The 13,879-nt window shown below is 41.3% G+C and overlaps 2 protein-coding genes across 2 annotated transcripts; one reads left to right on the forward strand and one right to left on the reverse strand.

Annotated features, from left to right (window-relative positions):
• Window positions 1-919: 919 nt before the first annotated feature.
• On the reverse strand, window positions 920-11,443 carry psen1 (presenilin 1). The gene is made up of 11 exons (XM_088312833.1): window positions 11,241-11,443; window positions 9,776-9,873; window positions 7,739-8,034; window positions 6,609-6,750; window positions 5,783-5,850; window positions 5,482-5,702; window positions 5,298-5,396; window positions 3,860-3,934; window positions 3,616-3,792; window positions 2,788-2,906; window positions 920-2,672 (listed from the first exon to the last, which is right to left on the reverse strand). Exons 2-11 carry the CDS (start codon window positions 9,809-9,811, stop codon window positions 2,517-2,519), a joined length of 1,389 nt encoding a protein of 462 aa, XP_088168959.1. The 5' UTR covers window positions 9,812-9,873; window positions 11,241-11,443; the 3' UTR covers window positions 920-2,516.
• An 837-nt stretch (window positions 11,444-12,280) lies between these two features.
• Window positions 12,281-13,879, forward strand: LOC148342939 (enhancer of rudimentary homolog). The gene is made up of 4 exons (XM_088312848.1): window positions 12,281-12,388; window positions 12,923-13,010; window positions 13,134-13,254; window positions 13,628-13,879. Exons 1-4 carry the CDS (start codon window positions 12,386-12,388, stop codon window positions 13,728-13,730), a joined length of 315 nt encoding a protein of 104 aa, XP_088168974.1. The 5' UTR covers window positions 12,281-12,385; the 3' UTR covers window positions 13,731-13,879.

Here is a 13,879-nt window from a genome sequence, read left to right on the forward strand (position 1 = left end):
CCTCCATGCGGCGGACCAGGTTCTCGAGTTTTTCCTGGGACATTGTCGTTCTTTACGTCCGCTCGGTTTTTCCAGTCTTACGGGTTTGAGCCAGCTCTCTGCGCAGGTGATTATTCTCACCTAATATCCCCCTCGTTTTTCCCGACACGCTAATCTCATTAGTGGATCTATCCTGGGTGATGCGTAGACCTGGAGACGCAGCTTGGAAATATCCCCCCCGACACAAATCCTCAAGAAATGGGACGTATTCTGCCTTTAGTCACCAAAATGGATTCATTTTACATAAAATGCCTGTGTACGTTGACTTTAAGGTAAATGGGCATAATGGGCATGCCTTAAAAAATTTTTAAAGGTGAAGTCAACCTCTCTAAAAAATATTAACGAGAATATGTTCTATGCATCCCCACTTATTATTGCGTTTGCGGAATTTGCATTAAGCGGTAAACTCCACCCATTTTTGTACATCAGAGGGGACGGCCATTTTGTCAGTTTCGTACACTGAAAATGACATCACAGTTGCTCAGGGCTTGGATAGCAACCAATCACGGCTCACCTTCTGAAAACAGGTGTGCCGTAATATGAGTTTTGAGAAACTGTGATGTCATTTTCAGTCGACAGAAGAGACAAAATGGCCGTCCCCCGAGATGACTAAAACCAGGTAGATTTTGCTGTTTAATCATATTCCAAAAAAGCAATATTAATCCGAATGCCACGTTTAGACTAGTGAAGGCACATAAAACAATGTAAACATTTTTTTGGAGGGGGGTGTTGACTTTTTTAAAATAAATTTACTTTTACATTATTAACATAAAATCCATAACGAGGTCTCAGACAAACAACGCCTTAAATTTTAAATGGAGGCATTCAAAGAAACGGATTTTGAAGTCTGACTGCAAGATGAAACAAAGAACTACGTCCATTCCTTTGATTGTTTATTTAAAAAAAAAAAAATGAACACATTTGAACTTGCAAAAAAAGACGCATGTTAAAGGACACAGAATAAAGCAAACTGTCTGACAAACAAAAACACGCGTATGAGAAGAAAAGAAATGAAATGTCGTCGTACTCATCACTCGTTATTATTATTCATATTCACGTCTCTTGGTCTGGATGTGTGATCAGAATCAGAATGCCCTTTACTGTCATTGTACTCGTGTACAGCGAGATTGGAGATGTAGTGCGAAAGGACATCCTGAGCAAGCCAACGCAACATGTGGCTGTGACAAACTTTCACGCGGAGATCTGGGAAAATACGGCAACAGAAAATATGGACCGAGTATTGAACTTCACACTAGTGTCCCAGCATTGCGGCATTCACTGATATACGCCGCAAAAAATGGCGTGTCGGAGCCACCTGTCAGGCTCTTTGCATCAAGAATCGGCAAATTTACCGCATTGGACCCCGGAGAGAAATTGCAGAAATTATTCGTCTTTGATTTTTTTTTGACTTGGCGAACACATTTTTACCTCCCAAGCCTTAATTTCATGTCCCGACAAACACGGAAAAGCTGCGGGAATTTCGTCTGAACAGCGGCAAATTTTGCACCACTATATACTCTTACATGCAGAAATTCCTTGATTGACTTTGCCCCCACTGACCCCTCTGTGTGTTTTTTTTTTTTTTTTTTTTTTACACAGAACAGCAAGATAGCCGAAAAGGTGCCGGCTTTTATAGGCAGTGTGAAACTTTACCCCTTGTTCCTGACCTTGCGATACACACTTACACGCAATTACGGCTGCGGTGCGACCAACCAAATTGGAATATTCTCAGTTGGGATATTCTCACCTGAACTGGCATATAAAACACATGTCGGACAGCGACAAACTTCACAAGCCAATTATGACATTTCAGAATACCCTTTCATGCAGTCGCAGCTCTTTTACTACCTCTGAAGCTGGGTCGATTTCTTCCCACCTATTCTTTTTAAACAGTGAGATGTGGGAAGGTGTAGAAATGCTGGCTTCTACAGGAAGTGTGAAACTTTACACCCCTTTCCGGGCATTGCAAAACAACCTTGCACGCCGCTGCGACCACGACGGCAAACCCACAAAAATGTACTGATCTTTGCCTTTCATACAGAACCCAGCCAAGGCGGACTAAGTGGCAAAGTTGAAAATGCCAGCTTTTACAGACAGTGTGAAAGGGGCCGTGGGATTTGGACTCTTCTTTTGAAGATCCTGGTGTTGTTGGGCGGGAGCGAGTTGGACAGCTTGGCAGTCGCAGCGATGAAACCGACTTCCTGGTGTCCCTGAGCAAGGCACCTTGCTGCCCTGGTAGTAAAAGAACCGGAAGGCTCTGTCTCGGCATAAATTAAAAAGGTGGAAAAACATTCTCGCTGGGAGTCAGAGTTTTGTGTTGCTGAGCCTGAGACAGGAGTTGAAAAAACAAAGACTGTTTAAAAAAAAAAAAAAAAAAAAAAAGCAGCGAGGAACATCCTCCCTTCCTCTGAGCTGGAAAAATCTAGTCATCCCGTCCTGTCACAGGGGAGTTTTTCATCAGGAAGAAGGTGTTCCGGCTAAATGTAGAACTGGTGCAGCGCCAGCTCGTCCATGAAGGGGCGCACCAGGTTGTCGGTGGCGAAGTAGAAGACCAGGCCGAAGAAGATGGAGATGGGCAGCGCCGGCAGCGCCTTTTTGAAGATGGCCAGCAGCAGCAGAGTCAGACACAAGCCCTGCGGGAGGGACAAACCACACGCCACGCAAGGTTTACGTCAAGCTGGCAGCCGTGTGAGCGGCTTATTTACGACGGCGCCGCCGGGGGTGGAGCGCGGCTTTGCGGCGACTCACAATGAGGATGGCGACGAAGCAGGCCAACGTGGTGTTCCAGTCGCCGCTGGCGGCGGCCGAGGCTTTTCCCACCAGCATGCTGTAGAAGATGAAGTCTCCCAGGCCCAGCTTTACACCCCCTGAGGATACAGCGAGGCGCACGTGACCACGCGGGTGGCTCCCTGGCTGCCACATTGGCCCGACAACTCCTCGTTGTCACTGCTCCGTGTCATTAGTGCCCTGTGTCCTAAGCTGCTCCTGTCATGACTTCCCTTCATTCTGAAAGGCCCTTGTCTAGTGCGCCCCGTGTCCTGAGCGCACCGTGCGCCTCACGCTGAGCAGGGCTCAACAATTAATCAACACTGCAATATAGTGGAATGCAAATTTTTAATTTATTCAATTTATGTTAAACCCTAAAACTTAAATATGTGATCTTTGTCATGCCTGCTCTTTTTTCGTACGGTCCCGATATTGGTCGCAGCAGTGCCCACAAACAGCAATATTATTATTTTTTTATCCTCCATTGTTCTGCTCAAGAAATGCAGGATGTTGCGTGAGGCGCAAAATATTCCTAATGTCAGTAGGCTGTCACAAAGCAGGACCACACAAATGTGTCGCTCGAATTGGAAAATTTCAACTTGCTTCACTTGGAACGCATCATTCACGTGTTTGCATTGACTTGAGTTCAATTCGCGTCTGGTGTGAACGCACCATTCGCACCAGTCTCTTGCTCTTCTTGTTTTGACATCTTGTCCACCCCTCAACCGCCTCCAGAGATGTCATTTTTGAGCTCACGTATGCTTTCTTCATATTTTTGCTTTAATAAAAGGAAAAAAAAATTCCACTCACGCTCCTCGTCGTCATCCTCGACGGGCGGTCGGTCCGAGGGCATCTGCTGGATCTCCCGCCGAGTGTCCTCGGTGGACTGTATGTGCCCTAGCTGGTGCTCCTGTTGGCTCACCCAGGACGGTGTGAAGCCTCCGTTGTCGCCCGACGGACTTGGCGGCGAGGGCAAGGTCACCACCGCTGCGAAAGCCGGCTGTTTAGCACGTCGGGCTAAAATGCTAAAACGCTGACGCGTGCAATCGCTTACCTTCTTGAGGTTCAGAGGGGGTCCTCTTGGGCCCCGTGTCCGTGTCGGCCATGTTGACGAGCCACACCATGGTCGCTGCGAGAGGCGCAAAAGTTCACATTCTTCTTGGTTTATTTCTATAAGACGCTAGCGTGGTTAGCCATGCTGGCTGCCAGCAAGAATGTACTGATGCCTCTAATCTGGGCCAACCGTGTTAACGTGGCTTCCTCCCACATGCCAAAAACACGCATGATATGCGCCCCGAGGTTGCTAAATTGAAACCCAAGTCCGCATGTGTGTTATCAAGATCCCTAAATGATCGTTCATGTTTGCAAGAACACGCCTGTGGGTTATGGGAAGCCTCTAAGTCAAGCGTGTCAAACATGCGAGTGGGTCACATCGGGTCCAACGACAGCGTTTGATGCGACTCATCACACCCAGTTCTAAAAACAAATCAAACTTCAAATGAACCGCAAGAGACAAGATTCAGTTGACAATTGACACGCCTGCATTTTCTTTTGACCGCCACCATTATTACAAAAACTGCATGCATGCAACAAAAATTTGATATGATTCCAAACTCATTTTAAATCAAGATGCTTTAAAAAAAAAAAATGTTTTACAGATGTTTTGATTTCAAACTCATGGACTCAAAGTGCACGTCTTCAACAAAAGCTGCAATGTGACGTCAAATTGCGTTATGCTCCGTTAAAAATATTATCCTAATAACCTTCCAATTGCAGCCGCCGCATGTTTTTAAGTCAGATCTAATCCACATTGCACTTTTTGGACCAATTTCAACCCCATTTAAGATGTTTGTCATACATCTTGTGATTTTGTTGCCGTCGTGAATGGTTTATAGCACTTGGGGGTCACCATCCTCACATTCTGCAATAAGGTCACGTGACGCTAAAGACGTCCCCGCCGTTAAAAAGTGGACCTCGCCAATTGAACGACGTGAAAGTGAGCATTTGACGCCGTTCTGATGGTTGCCCGTTTACTGGCGTTCGTCATCGTGCGTGCAGGGTGACGGCGTCATTTTAGGCCGTGAGCCAGGTTGGCAGGAACATGCTTGCGTCGACTGTACGAATTTTGTTACCCTGCGCTCATTCGAGCCACTGAAAGAGCACCAGCGGCTGCTTTCCATCCTCCCTCTATCCGAACCACCTGTTATGGATTATAATTCGTTCTAACTAACGGTACTGAATTGAAAACACTCAGGATAATGTTTACGTTACTGTAGACGTAAAGTTGTATCATGTAAACCAGTTGTGTGTGCGGGAGCTCCATCCCAAACTTTAGATTTCATCTCTTTTACCACTCTAAGATTTGACGCCAGTGAATAATTGCGTTTATGAATCGTGGTTTGAATAGTAATAAAAATAACTGTGATTATATATTTTTTTCCATAATCACCCATCTCTAGTGTCATGCCCTGTGCAGTCAGAAAAGGCCGTACATGAATAGATGAGGGCAGGAAAAATGGGCTCGTTCCTCTCCTGGGCTGTTTCCACCAAGATCCGCAGAGGGCCTTTGGGACACAGCACTGCCAACAAATCTGAACACAGACATGGACATGAGACGGGGGCCAAAAATGTCACAGCAGGTGGGGGTGGGCTTGGCGCCAGGCGGGTTATACTCACCGTAGACGGAGATGACGGCGAGGATGAGCCAGGCGGTCCATTCGGGCAGGTACTTGATGAAGACAAGCGCCATGAGGGCACTGATCATGATGAGGTAGGCCTGCTGGAGGCGCAGCGGCCCCTTCCAGTGGATGCACATCATGCCCACCACGCCGAAGTTCCACACAATGACCGCCAGCGTCATGTAGTCCATAGCCACGTTGTAAGTCTTGAACACCTCCCTGGCGGCGCACGAAGGCACGCGGCGTGAGATAAATTAGGAGAGGGGTGGGGGTGGAATGAGAGGGAGAGGGGGGCTTACTTGAGGTAGATGTAGGAGAAGAAGAAGAGCAGGAGCAAGGAGGAGATGAAGAGCCAGCCTTGGATCACCTGAGGAAAAATAAGTCAACTTTTAATATGCGACGTTCATTTTCACTGGCCAGTTTTATGATTTTCTGCTTCTGCAATTTTGTAGTTAAAAAGACCTGCCACACTGCTTGCTTGTCAAAAAAAAAAAACATTATTTTAGGTACGTAAAAAACTCATGAGGGAGGAAAAATTTAACTTTTGAGGAATAAAATTGTATCATTATTATTAAAACAAATTAGAATTTCACGAGATTAAAAAAGGTATTTGTTTAGTAAACAAAAAAGTCCAAATTTGAAGTTTTGCGAGAACATTTTTTCAGTCGAGCGCAGCCATTTTATTATTTGAGAATGTAATTGTACCACGAATACAAATATGTCTAATTCCACCCCCCCAAAAAGTTCATTTCTAACACATCTTTAGTAAGTTTAAGATCACTATTGTTACAAGAGAGAAATAGTCATCATTTCTGTCATTTAATTTTATGAGAGAAAAAAATTTCAAAATGAAGCATGAAAAAGAACCACATAATGGAAGAAAAAAATTCATAAAAATCCACGATTTTTGTCAAAACAGTTTTCATTTGACAAGAATCTTTGATTGACATTACCTTTATATCAAAACCACATTTCAGCGGGTTGCCACATCGCTATGCGAGAGTGCAGCCTTTCGCTGGCTTCTGTGCTAAAGCAAACCATGCTGCTATTTTGCAGCATCTGCGCGTGAAAGTGGCCAACAAGCGAAGCGGGCTGGGGTAAAAAAAATAAAAAAATACAACGCACCCTGTAGCAGCGGTACTTGTAGAGCAGCACCAGCACCAGTGTCATGACGATGATGACCGTGATCATGATGGTGGCATTGAGGATGGAGTTGAGCGCCCGCTGGCCCACCGTGTCCGTGTCTTCTGGGAACGGCGTGTAGATCCTGACGAGTATATAATAATGATAATTTGATAGCCACGAGAAGAGGACAACAGGGGTTGAAGATTTGCGAGTTGTCACCGCAAAATAAATTGCAATAAATTACATAGAATTGTTTTAACAAAACAAAAACGTTGCAATTGCCATTAAGATAAACAGAATTAACCAATTTATTTTTCTAGTTTACCTTTGGGTGAATTTAAAGGTCTTCTGTGAGTAATATTTTTTTCTAGAAGTAATAGCATATTATTACAGCAGTAAAATACTATATAATTTTGAACAAAATATGTATTATTACAGTAGGAACCCTCCCTTAAAAAAAGTCCTACAATTACAGGAGTAATAAAATCTTTTTTTCCCTACATCTCACTGAAATTTTACAGAAATAATTTTCTTTTTCTCTATTATTTTTTTAAACACCTCATACAGTAACAGTAGGACATTTTTTTCTAGAACTAAGGGCATATTATTAGAGGCATATTTTTCCAGTAATATTTTTTTTCTCAAGAACTAAGGCAGTTTTTATACTGAAATAAAACAAATGGCATATTTTTCTTATATCGCCTTTTTTGGAGAGAATAAAGATTGTTTTCTAGAGTAAAATGCCTAACGAGATTAAAGTTGCATTTTGGAAATTCATTTGACTTTTTCTCTACTGACTTTAGTCAACTGTCATATTTCAACTTCACCTTGGGAAATTCTGACTTTAGTCTCTTAAAGTGAAATCTTCAAAAAGAAGTCGTAAAATACAATAATACAAGAATTTGTTACTGTAACATTTTTACTTTTTTTTTTTTAAATGGGCAACTTTTTAAATGCTGTGGCTTTTAGAGGTATACATGGCAGTAATGTTTACTTTGCATTAGGAATGTGGAGGGTGGGGGGTCTCTTATATATAAATAAAAAAAATCCCCTGCACCAAAAAGTATGACAACCCATGAAATGTTGCAATGGCGCCACCCAGTGGCCGCACCATTTTTCTGTCCACTCACAGCCTCTGTCCGTCATTCTGCGTGTAGAAGCTGACCGACTTGATGGTCGCCACGACGACCACCATACACAGCGTCACGGGGACGAAGAGCATGATGACGTGCTTGGCGCCATACTTGAGCGTCAACTCCTCATCGTCCTCCTCGTCGGCCTCCGCCACGCGGGGGGGCCTGGCGGAGGGGGGCAGGCCGTTCTGCTCCGGAGCGTCAGATCCTCCGCCCGAGCCCCCCCTGGACCGAACTCTGGTGGTCCCGCCTTCTTGGTGCTGTTCAGTGCTACCGTTGGCCTCATGTTGGTCCTGAAAACGCAAGATACAATAAATCCATGTAAAGCAGATCATAACAAAGAAAATGTTCTCATAATACAGGTACATTGCAAGAAATTAGTGTAATGTAGAACACACCATTTATTGCAAGCCCTGACCAACTTTTTTGTTTTATTTGGCAGAAAAAAAACTCTGACAGCCGATTATTTAAAAAACAAACAAAAGAAAAAACCTTAATGACCAAAAAAAACCATTTTGGGTCCTGTAACATCTCCTACAACGAAGATAAGAACATACAGGCATGACATTTGATTGTTTAACAATAATTTCTTCTTTAGTATTTGGTTAACTCTACAACAAAAAAGAATTTCCAAGCACAAAATCATGTAGAAAAAAAGCATCAATTTAACTTTAGATTTAGGCCATAAATGTATATTAATTAGTGCTGTCAAGTGATTAATTTCTTTTAACTAATTAATCACAAAAAATTCCATGATTAATCGTGATTAATCACATTTTTCAACTACCATTTTTTGCTAAGCTTGTAACCGATATTTACTTAAATAATATCTTGTAATTCATGCAAAATCACCAAATATGAAGTATATTTAATTCAAAGACTGTTCTAATAGCTTTCTTGGATTCTTGAATACGATCTAAATGGAGACATCTTTACAGGCATTTTTCTTCAAAACATTTCTCAAAACTGCCCATGAGCACCTCACACCAGCGGCGATGCAAGGCCCAGTGGGAACTTAAACACAGTGTTTTGGTGTGAGACATGCTAATATGGCGCAATATTTGCAAAGTATGCACATTTTTTTAAGTAAATCAAGCTGAGTTAATTGAGTTAAAATATTTAACTGAGTTAAAACATTTTGGATTAATCACCTGAGTTAACGCTTTTAATTTTGACGGCCCTAATATTAATATTGATAATTATTAGTATTGACACAGTCACAGTTGAAAAAAATGATCTGCTGAGAGCGTTCAAGTAAAATTGAGTGTGTGGTCGATACAGTTAAAAAATGTATTAATATAAGAGATTTAATATTTATCATGCCATTCATGTTATTTAGTTGTTTTCACAATACAGTCCTGCTTAGTTTTAACTTTAAGATGTGAATCAAAATTGCGTTAAAATTTTTTTTAGCTTTCCTAATTGATCAAACAACTAACTCAGTTTCAAGACAAGAAAATACGGTTTGCTGCCACACACAATGGCGACATTTACATTTAACCGTTCCAGTTTCTCATGTGCTCATGAGATAAAAACTGCCCGCCCCTGGTTCAATGTGTTAAAAAGACACCTATGTTCGTTTTTAAAGACTTCATTTGCCAAAGAACATGTAGCAACTCAGAATCAATTTCTCACAAATGATTAAACGTGGTGAACCGAGAGCCAAGTGGTACAAGTGACATAACATTTGCAAAAGTACAAGGCAGACGTGTCCGAACTTGACAATGCCAACAAATAAACACATGAAGCGAGCGTTACTGTATAATAGTTTTTGTGAGTGTGAGTGAGATGTTCTGAAGTGCAAATTAGATTACTCTCGAATGGAGGTTATAACGTGGACTTTGGCTGCGCATGAACGGCCGCACCTTTATGTACGAGACACATGCATGCAGAGACGCAAAGACGTACACGCATAATGACCCACGCAGACACACCTACACACGTGCACGCTCTGTGACGTACACTGGCATACACGCAGGCAAACATGTTGCACGTTTGTATGAGGCAATCATTTTTCATCTGTTTGGTACTCACCACGTTGTTTTCCATATCTTGCGTATCGTTAGCCATGTTGTGACGTGCCGATACTGGTCCTTACATGCGCAGCGAATAATGATGAAGAAGTCGTTGCCCTGAAGGGAGACAAAAAGGCGCAAGAATGTGTCAACATTGACCAGTGATGACACTGACTGATCACTAACCCTGAACATGGCCATTAAATGGTGGCAGGAATGAGGAAGTGACAGGAGGAAGTATTAGTAGAATAAGAATAAAGTCATAATTTTACCTCAAAAAGTCACAATTTTAGTAGATTTTTTTTTCAAAGAAAAGAGTCCAATATTTAAAGGTAAAAAAAAAAAAACTTTTTTTTTTAATGTCATATTGTTGAATGATAAAAGCATGAAAATGTAGTATTTTATAGGAAGAATGTTATAATTTATTGTGAAAACAGACAAATGTACAAGAATGAACACATTTTACAATGACAAAATCGCTGCAGTTTTACCAGAGAAATATCACAATTTTACAGTAATAAAGCACCGTTGTTACTGTTTGCACAATAATTTACTAATTTGTAAATAACACTACCATTTTTTACGTCACAGATGCAAGTAAACTTTTCTCTTTGATTTTTTTTGTACGGATTATGAATCTGCCCTAGTTTCTTTTCTTTAGCACATAGTATTTTCATAATAATATGTAAATAAAATAAAAATATGTAATAATAATCTATTTAGTAATATTTATGAATTAAGACTTGGTTCAGTAACAGGTGGAATGTTTTTCTGAAACGTCATAGCTATAAATAAAATACATGGAAAAAAAATATGTGATAGAAAGATGTATTTTTAAATGAGTGTCAAAAATACATTCACCAGTGTAATTGAAAGTGGACCACTTGTGAGCACATTAAAAATGGTTCTAACAATTGTTCTAACGGGCGGTGGTAGGCCTTAATAGTTGGAGAAGCGCTATTCAAAAAGTCAAAGTCCAGAAAACATAAACGTGGCCCAGAGTTGTTGTTGTTGTGACTTTTGGCTTGTCACAACCAGCAGGAATTATCAAACAAAAAAAAATAAGCTATATTTAATTTGAAACATTGACCATCGCTTTTCCTCGAAGCGAATGGAAACAATTCGATTTTCGATATGATATATGATATTCGATATGATATATGATATGATATTTTCATATTTAAGACCAATCCAGCCCTAATTGTAGTTTAAACGGTTCGGCCCAAATACAAAAGGTTCAGTAAAAGTAAACTGGTATTTTCTCACTTCTGATCTACACACCACCATGACGATGAAATGTTGGACACGTTTGGACGTCTGCAAGCATCTGTTTTGTTATGTTATCATTTAGCCGAGGTAGCTAGTTAGCAACAATGACATAGCGGCACAACAAAAAGCTCCGGCCGCTCTCGAACATTTATACAAATATTGTCTAGATGACAATGTCGTTCTCCAATAGCGGGCTTTAATTAATTCCAACTTACCGCCAACAAACGGCGAAGAACGATTTGTGTGTTGTGGGTATACTGAGAAGGTGGATTGTGGGCTCCGAACCGGGGTACTTTCCCTTCTTTGTTCTTCCTGTTCTGTCAACCTACTTCCGGAACGTGCTGTCGAAATCTTCCTCCCTCGAAATTTGGCTGACGGGTTTGGGTCCGCCTTCAGGCTGACTTGTTTTTTTTTTATCCAAAATGCCCAACGCGCAGTTTTTACAGACCACCAAAGGCGTTTTTTATTACACATTTACTTAATATTAACAGAGTAATAATCCGAACGTTGAAAGCACCGAGGTCGACTCGCCAGTTGTGAATACTTCCACGACGTACACTACTCCAAAAGAAAGACACATTTCATTTTTATATAATATAATATTGCCTTTATTAGTCCCACAATGGGGAAATTCGAGATTCGAACCCAGGCCTCCTGAGGAGACTAGGTCCTGAACGCGGCGCCTTAGACCACTAGGCCATCCTGGCAGCCAGACCTACTCTTTCCATTTGCTTTAAAAAAAAAGAGATTGTTTGGCTTCATCGACATTTTTATATGAATACAATATATATATAGATGAATCAAAACTTGATCAGTCTTATTGGCTAAATATTTACAGATATTGATGCACTAATGCTAACAAAACCTATTTGGAGCATATTTGAAAATGAAGTCAAGAGATTAAATTTAAATTTCGGACAATCCCCAAATGTGAAAGCATAAAAGGGCGAATTTGTGACCCTGGCTATTGTACTAATATGTCCTGTGTTGTTTCTTAAAAAAAATAAAATCAAAATAAATAAAATAAAATCGCCCCAAGTAACAGTAACATAAAAATGTTGAACTGAATTTACTTGGTCTAAGAATAAACATGGATGCAAAGTATTAAAAGTAAGAAACTATTTATCTTTTTTATATTTAGTTAGGATTTTAATATTTAGTCATAACATTGTTAAATTAAAATCTGAATTTAATTTCCTAACTCATTTCCCAACGATACCTAGTCGTTTCCGAGGCTCTTATTTTATTTTATTTTTTTAACCCCTGTACTTCCGGCTCAGAGGTCACTTCGACTCGTCCAAGCAACAGCGACAGAAACGCGACACGCATCGACAAAACCGACCCAAATCACATTTTAAGCATGGTAGGTAGGATGGTCACAAAAAAGAGCTTTTGTTTCAAGTACTGGCCAAGGATGCGTTATTCGGGGCTTTGTTGTAATTTCGTATTTTAAATAGGTAAAATCGGCACCGCTTGCTAGCTCTCGGCTAAAAGTTAGCATAAACACGCAAAAGTGAAGCGGAGCTGTCGATGGATTAAAAGCAAACGACGCCCTATTTTGGAAAGATAGATAAGTAAATAAACAATGTTCATTATACAAAATCATAAAATTACTTAATTTAAGTTGAGACGCTATTTCTTCCTTTTTATACTTAAGAGTAGCTGTCAACTTGTCCTATTCACTCACTGGAAATAATAACCATCACGCGTCTATGGCTGAATGATGCATTCATCACCAAGCCACCGAGTTACGCTTAGGAGAACATTAATTATTACTGCAGCTCTCGTTACCTTTTGGCTTTGATATGGTAGTGCTTCCGGCGTTGCATCACAAAGTGTGTGACTGTGTTTGACCGCATTTGGCTGATAAAAGATATGGTTAAATCCTGTCCCACAGTCTCACACCATCCTGCTGGTGCAACCTACCAAGCGGCCAGAGGGAAGAACATACGCCGACTATGAGTCTGTCAACGAGTGCATGGAAGGTAAAGTTGTACTTGTTGTACTGTGTGGAAAGTTTTTGCAATTGTATTCTTGCGCTCCCGCTGTAATTTGGTTCTGTTGTTTGATTTTTAATTGAAGTAAAACCTGTCTGTTCTGTACAAAAGGTGTGTGCAAGATGTATGAGGAGCATCTTAAGAGGATGAACCCCAACAGTCCGTCAATCACGTACGACATCAGCCAGCTGTTCGACTTCATCGACGACCTGGCGGATCTCAGCTGTCTGGTGTAAGTATGGAAATCGCCCACACAAGGGTCGCAATTCACCTTCTCATGTTTTTTTAAACGCATGTGTGTGTGTGTGAAATTGTGAAAACCTTTCTGTTGTTGTGCTCTTTTTGAAATGCTGTAAGATGGCGTCAAAAGCCAACACTATCCCTACAGTGAAGCAGCATCATAGTTCAGTGCTATTTCTTTTCAGCTGGAACTGTGGCCTCAGACAATGTTGAGTGCAAAACCTTCAAGCTTCTGCTCAAAAGCAAAAATACATGTCATGACAAGCCTACTCGAACATTTGAAATTAAGGCTTCGCGGGTGGCTCTTCACAGGCACTGTACTGACTCCCATGTAACTTGAGATCTTACCGAACTCTGTTGGCCAGGTACCGCGCCGACACGCAGACATACCAGCCCAACAACAAGGACTGGATCAAGGAGAAGATCTACGTGCTACTGCGCCGTCAGGCCCAGCAGGCCGCCAACTGAAGGGGGACATGGCTTCCACTTCTTTTCTTACAGCCTAGCGTGCGCCGTTTCCCCTTTGTTGTTTGTTTCCCATTTGAAGGAAGGCATATTTTGTATTTTAAGGTTTGCGTTACAAATAAAGATTTACATTAAGAAAAAAAAAAAAACGG

Source organism: Idiotropiscis lumnitzeri, chromosome 1 (assembly GCF_059441095.1).
Source record: "Idiotropiscis lumnitzeri isolate Australia: NSW breed Sydney's pygmy pipehorse chromosome 1, RoL_Ilum_1.0, whole genome shotgun sequence".
NCBI classification, from domain to species: domain Eukaryota; kingdom Metazoa; phylum Chordata; class Actinopteri; order Syngnathiformes; family Syngnathidae; genus Idiotropiscis; species Idiotropiscis lumnitzeri.

Coding starts and splice junctions, on each gene's coding strand:
- LOC148342939 (XM_088312848.1), top strand. Junction 13,011..13,133: donor TGTCAACGAGTGCATGGAAG/GTAAAGTTGTAC, acceptor TCTGTACAAAAG/GTGTGTGCAAGATGTATGAG. Junction 13,255..13,627: donor GCGGATCTCAGCTGTCTGGT/GTAAGTATGGAA, acceptor TCTGTTGGCCAG/GTACCGCGCCGACACGCAGA.
- psen1 (XM_088312833.1), bottom strand. CDS start 9,811: ATGGCTAACGATACGCAAGATATGGAAAACAACGTG. Junction 5,397..5,481: donor CGCCGTCATCTCCGTCTACG/GTGAGTATAACC, acceptor GTCTGTGTTCAG/ATTTGTTGGCAGTGCTGTGT. Junction 3,793..3,859: donor CCCCTCTGAACCTCAAGAAG/GTAAGCGATTGC, acceptor CGGCTTTCGCAG/CGGTGGTGACCTTGCCCTCG.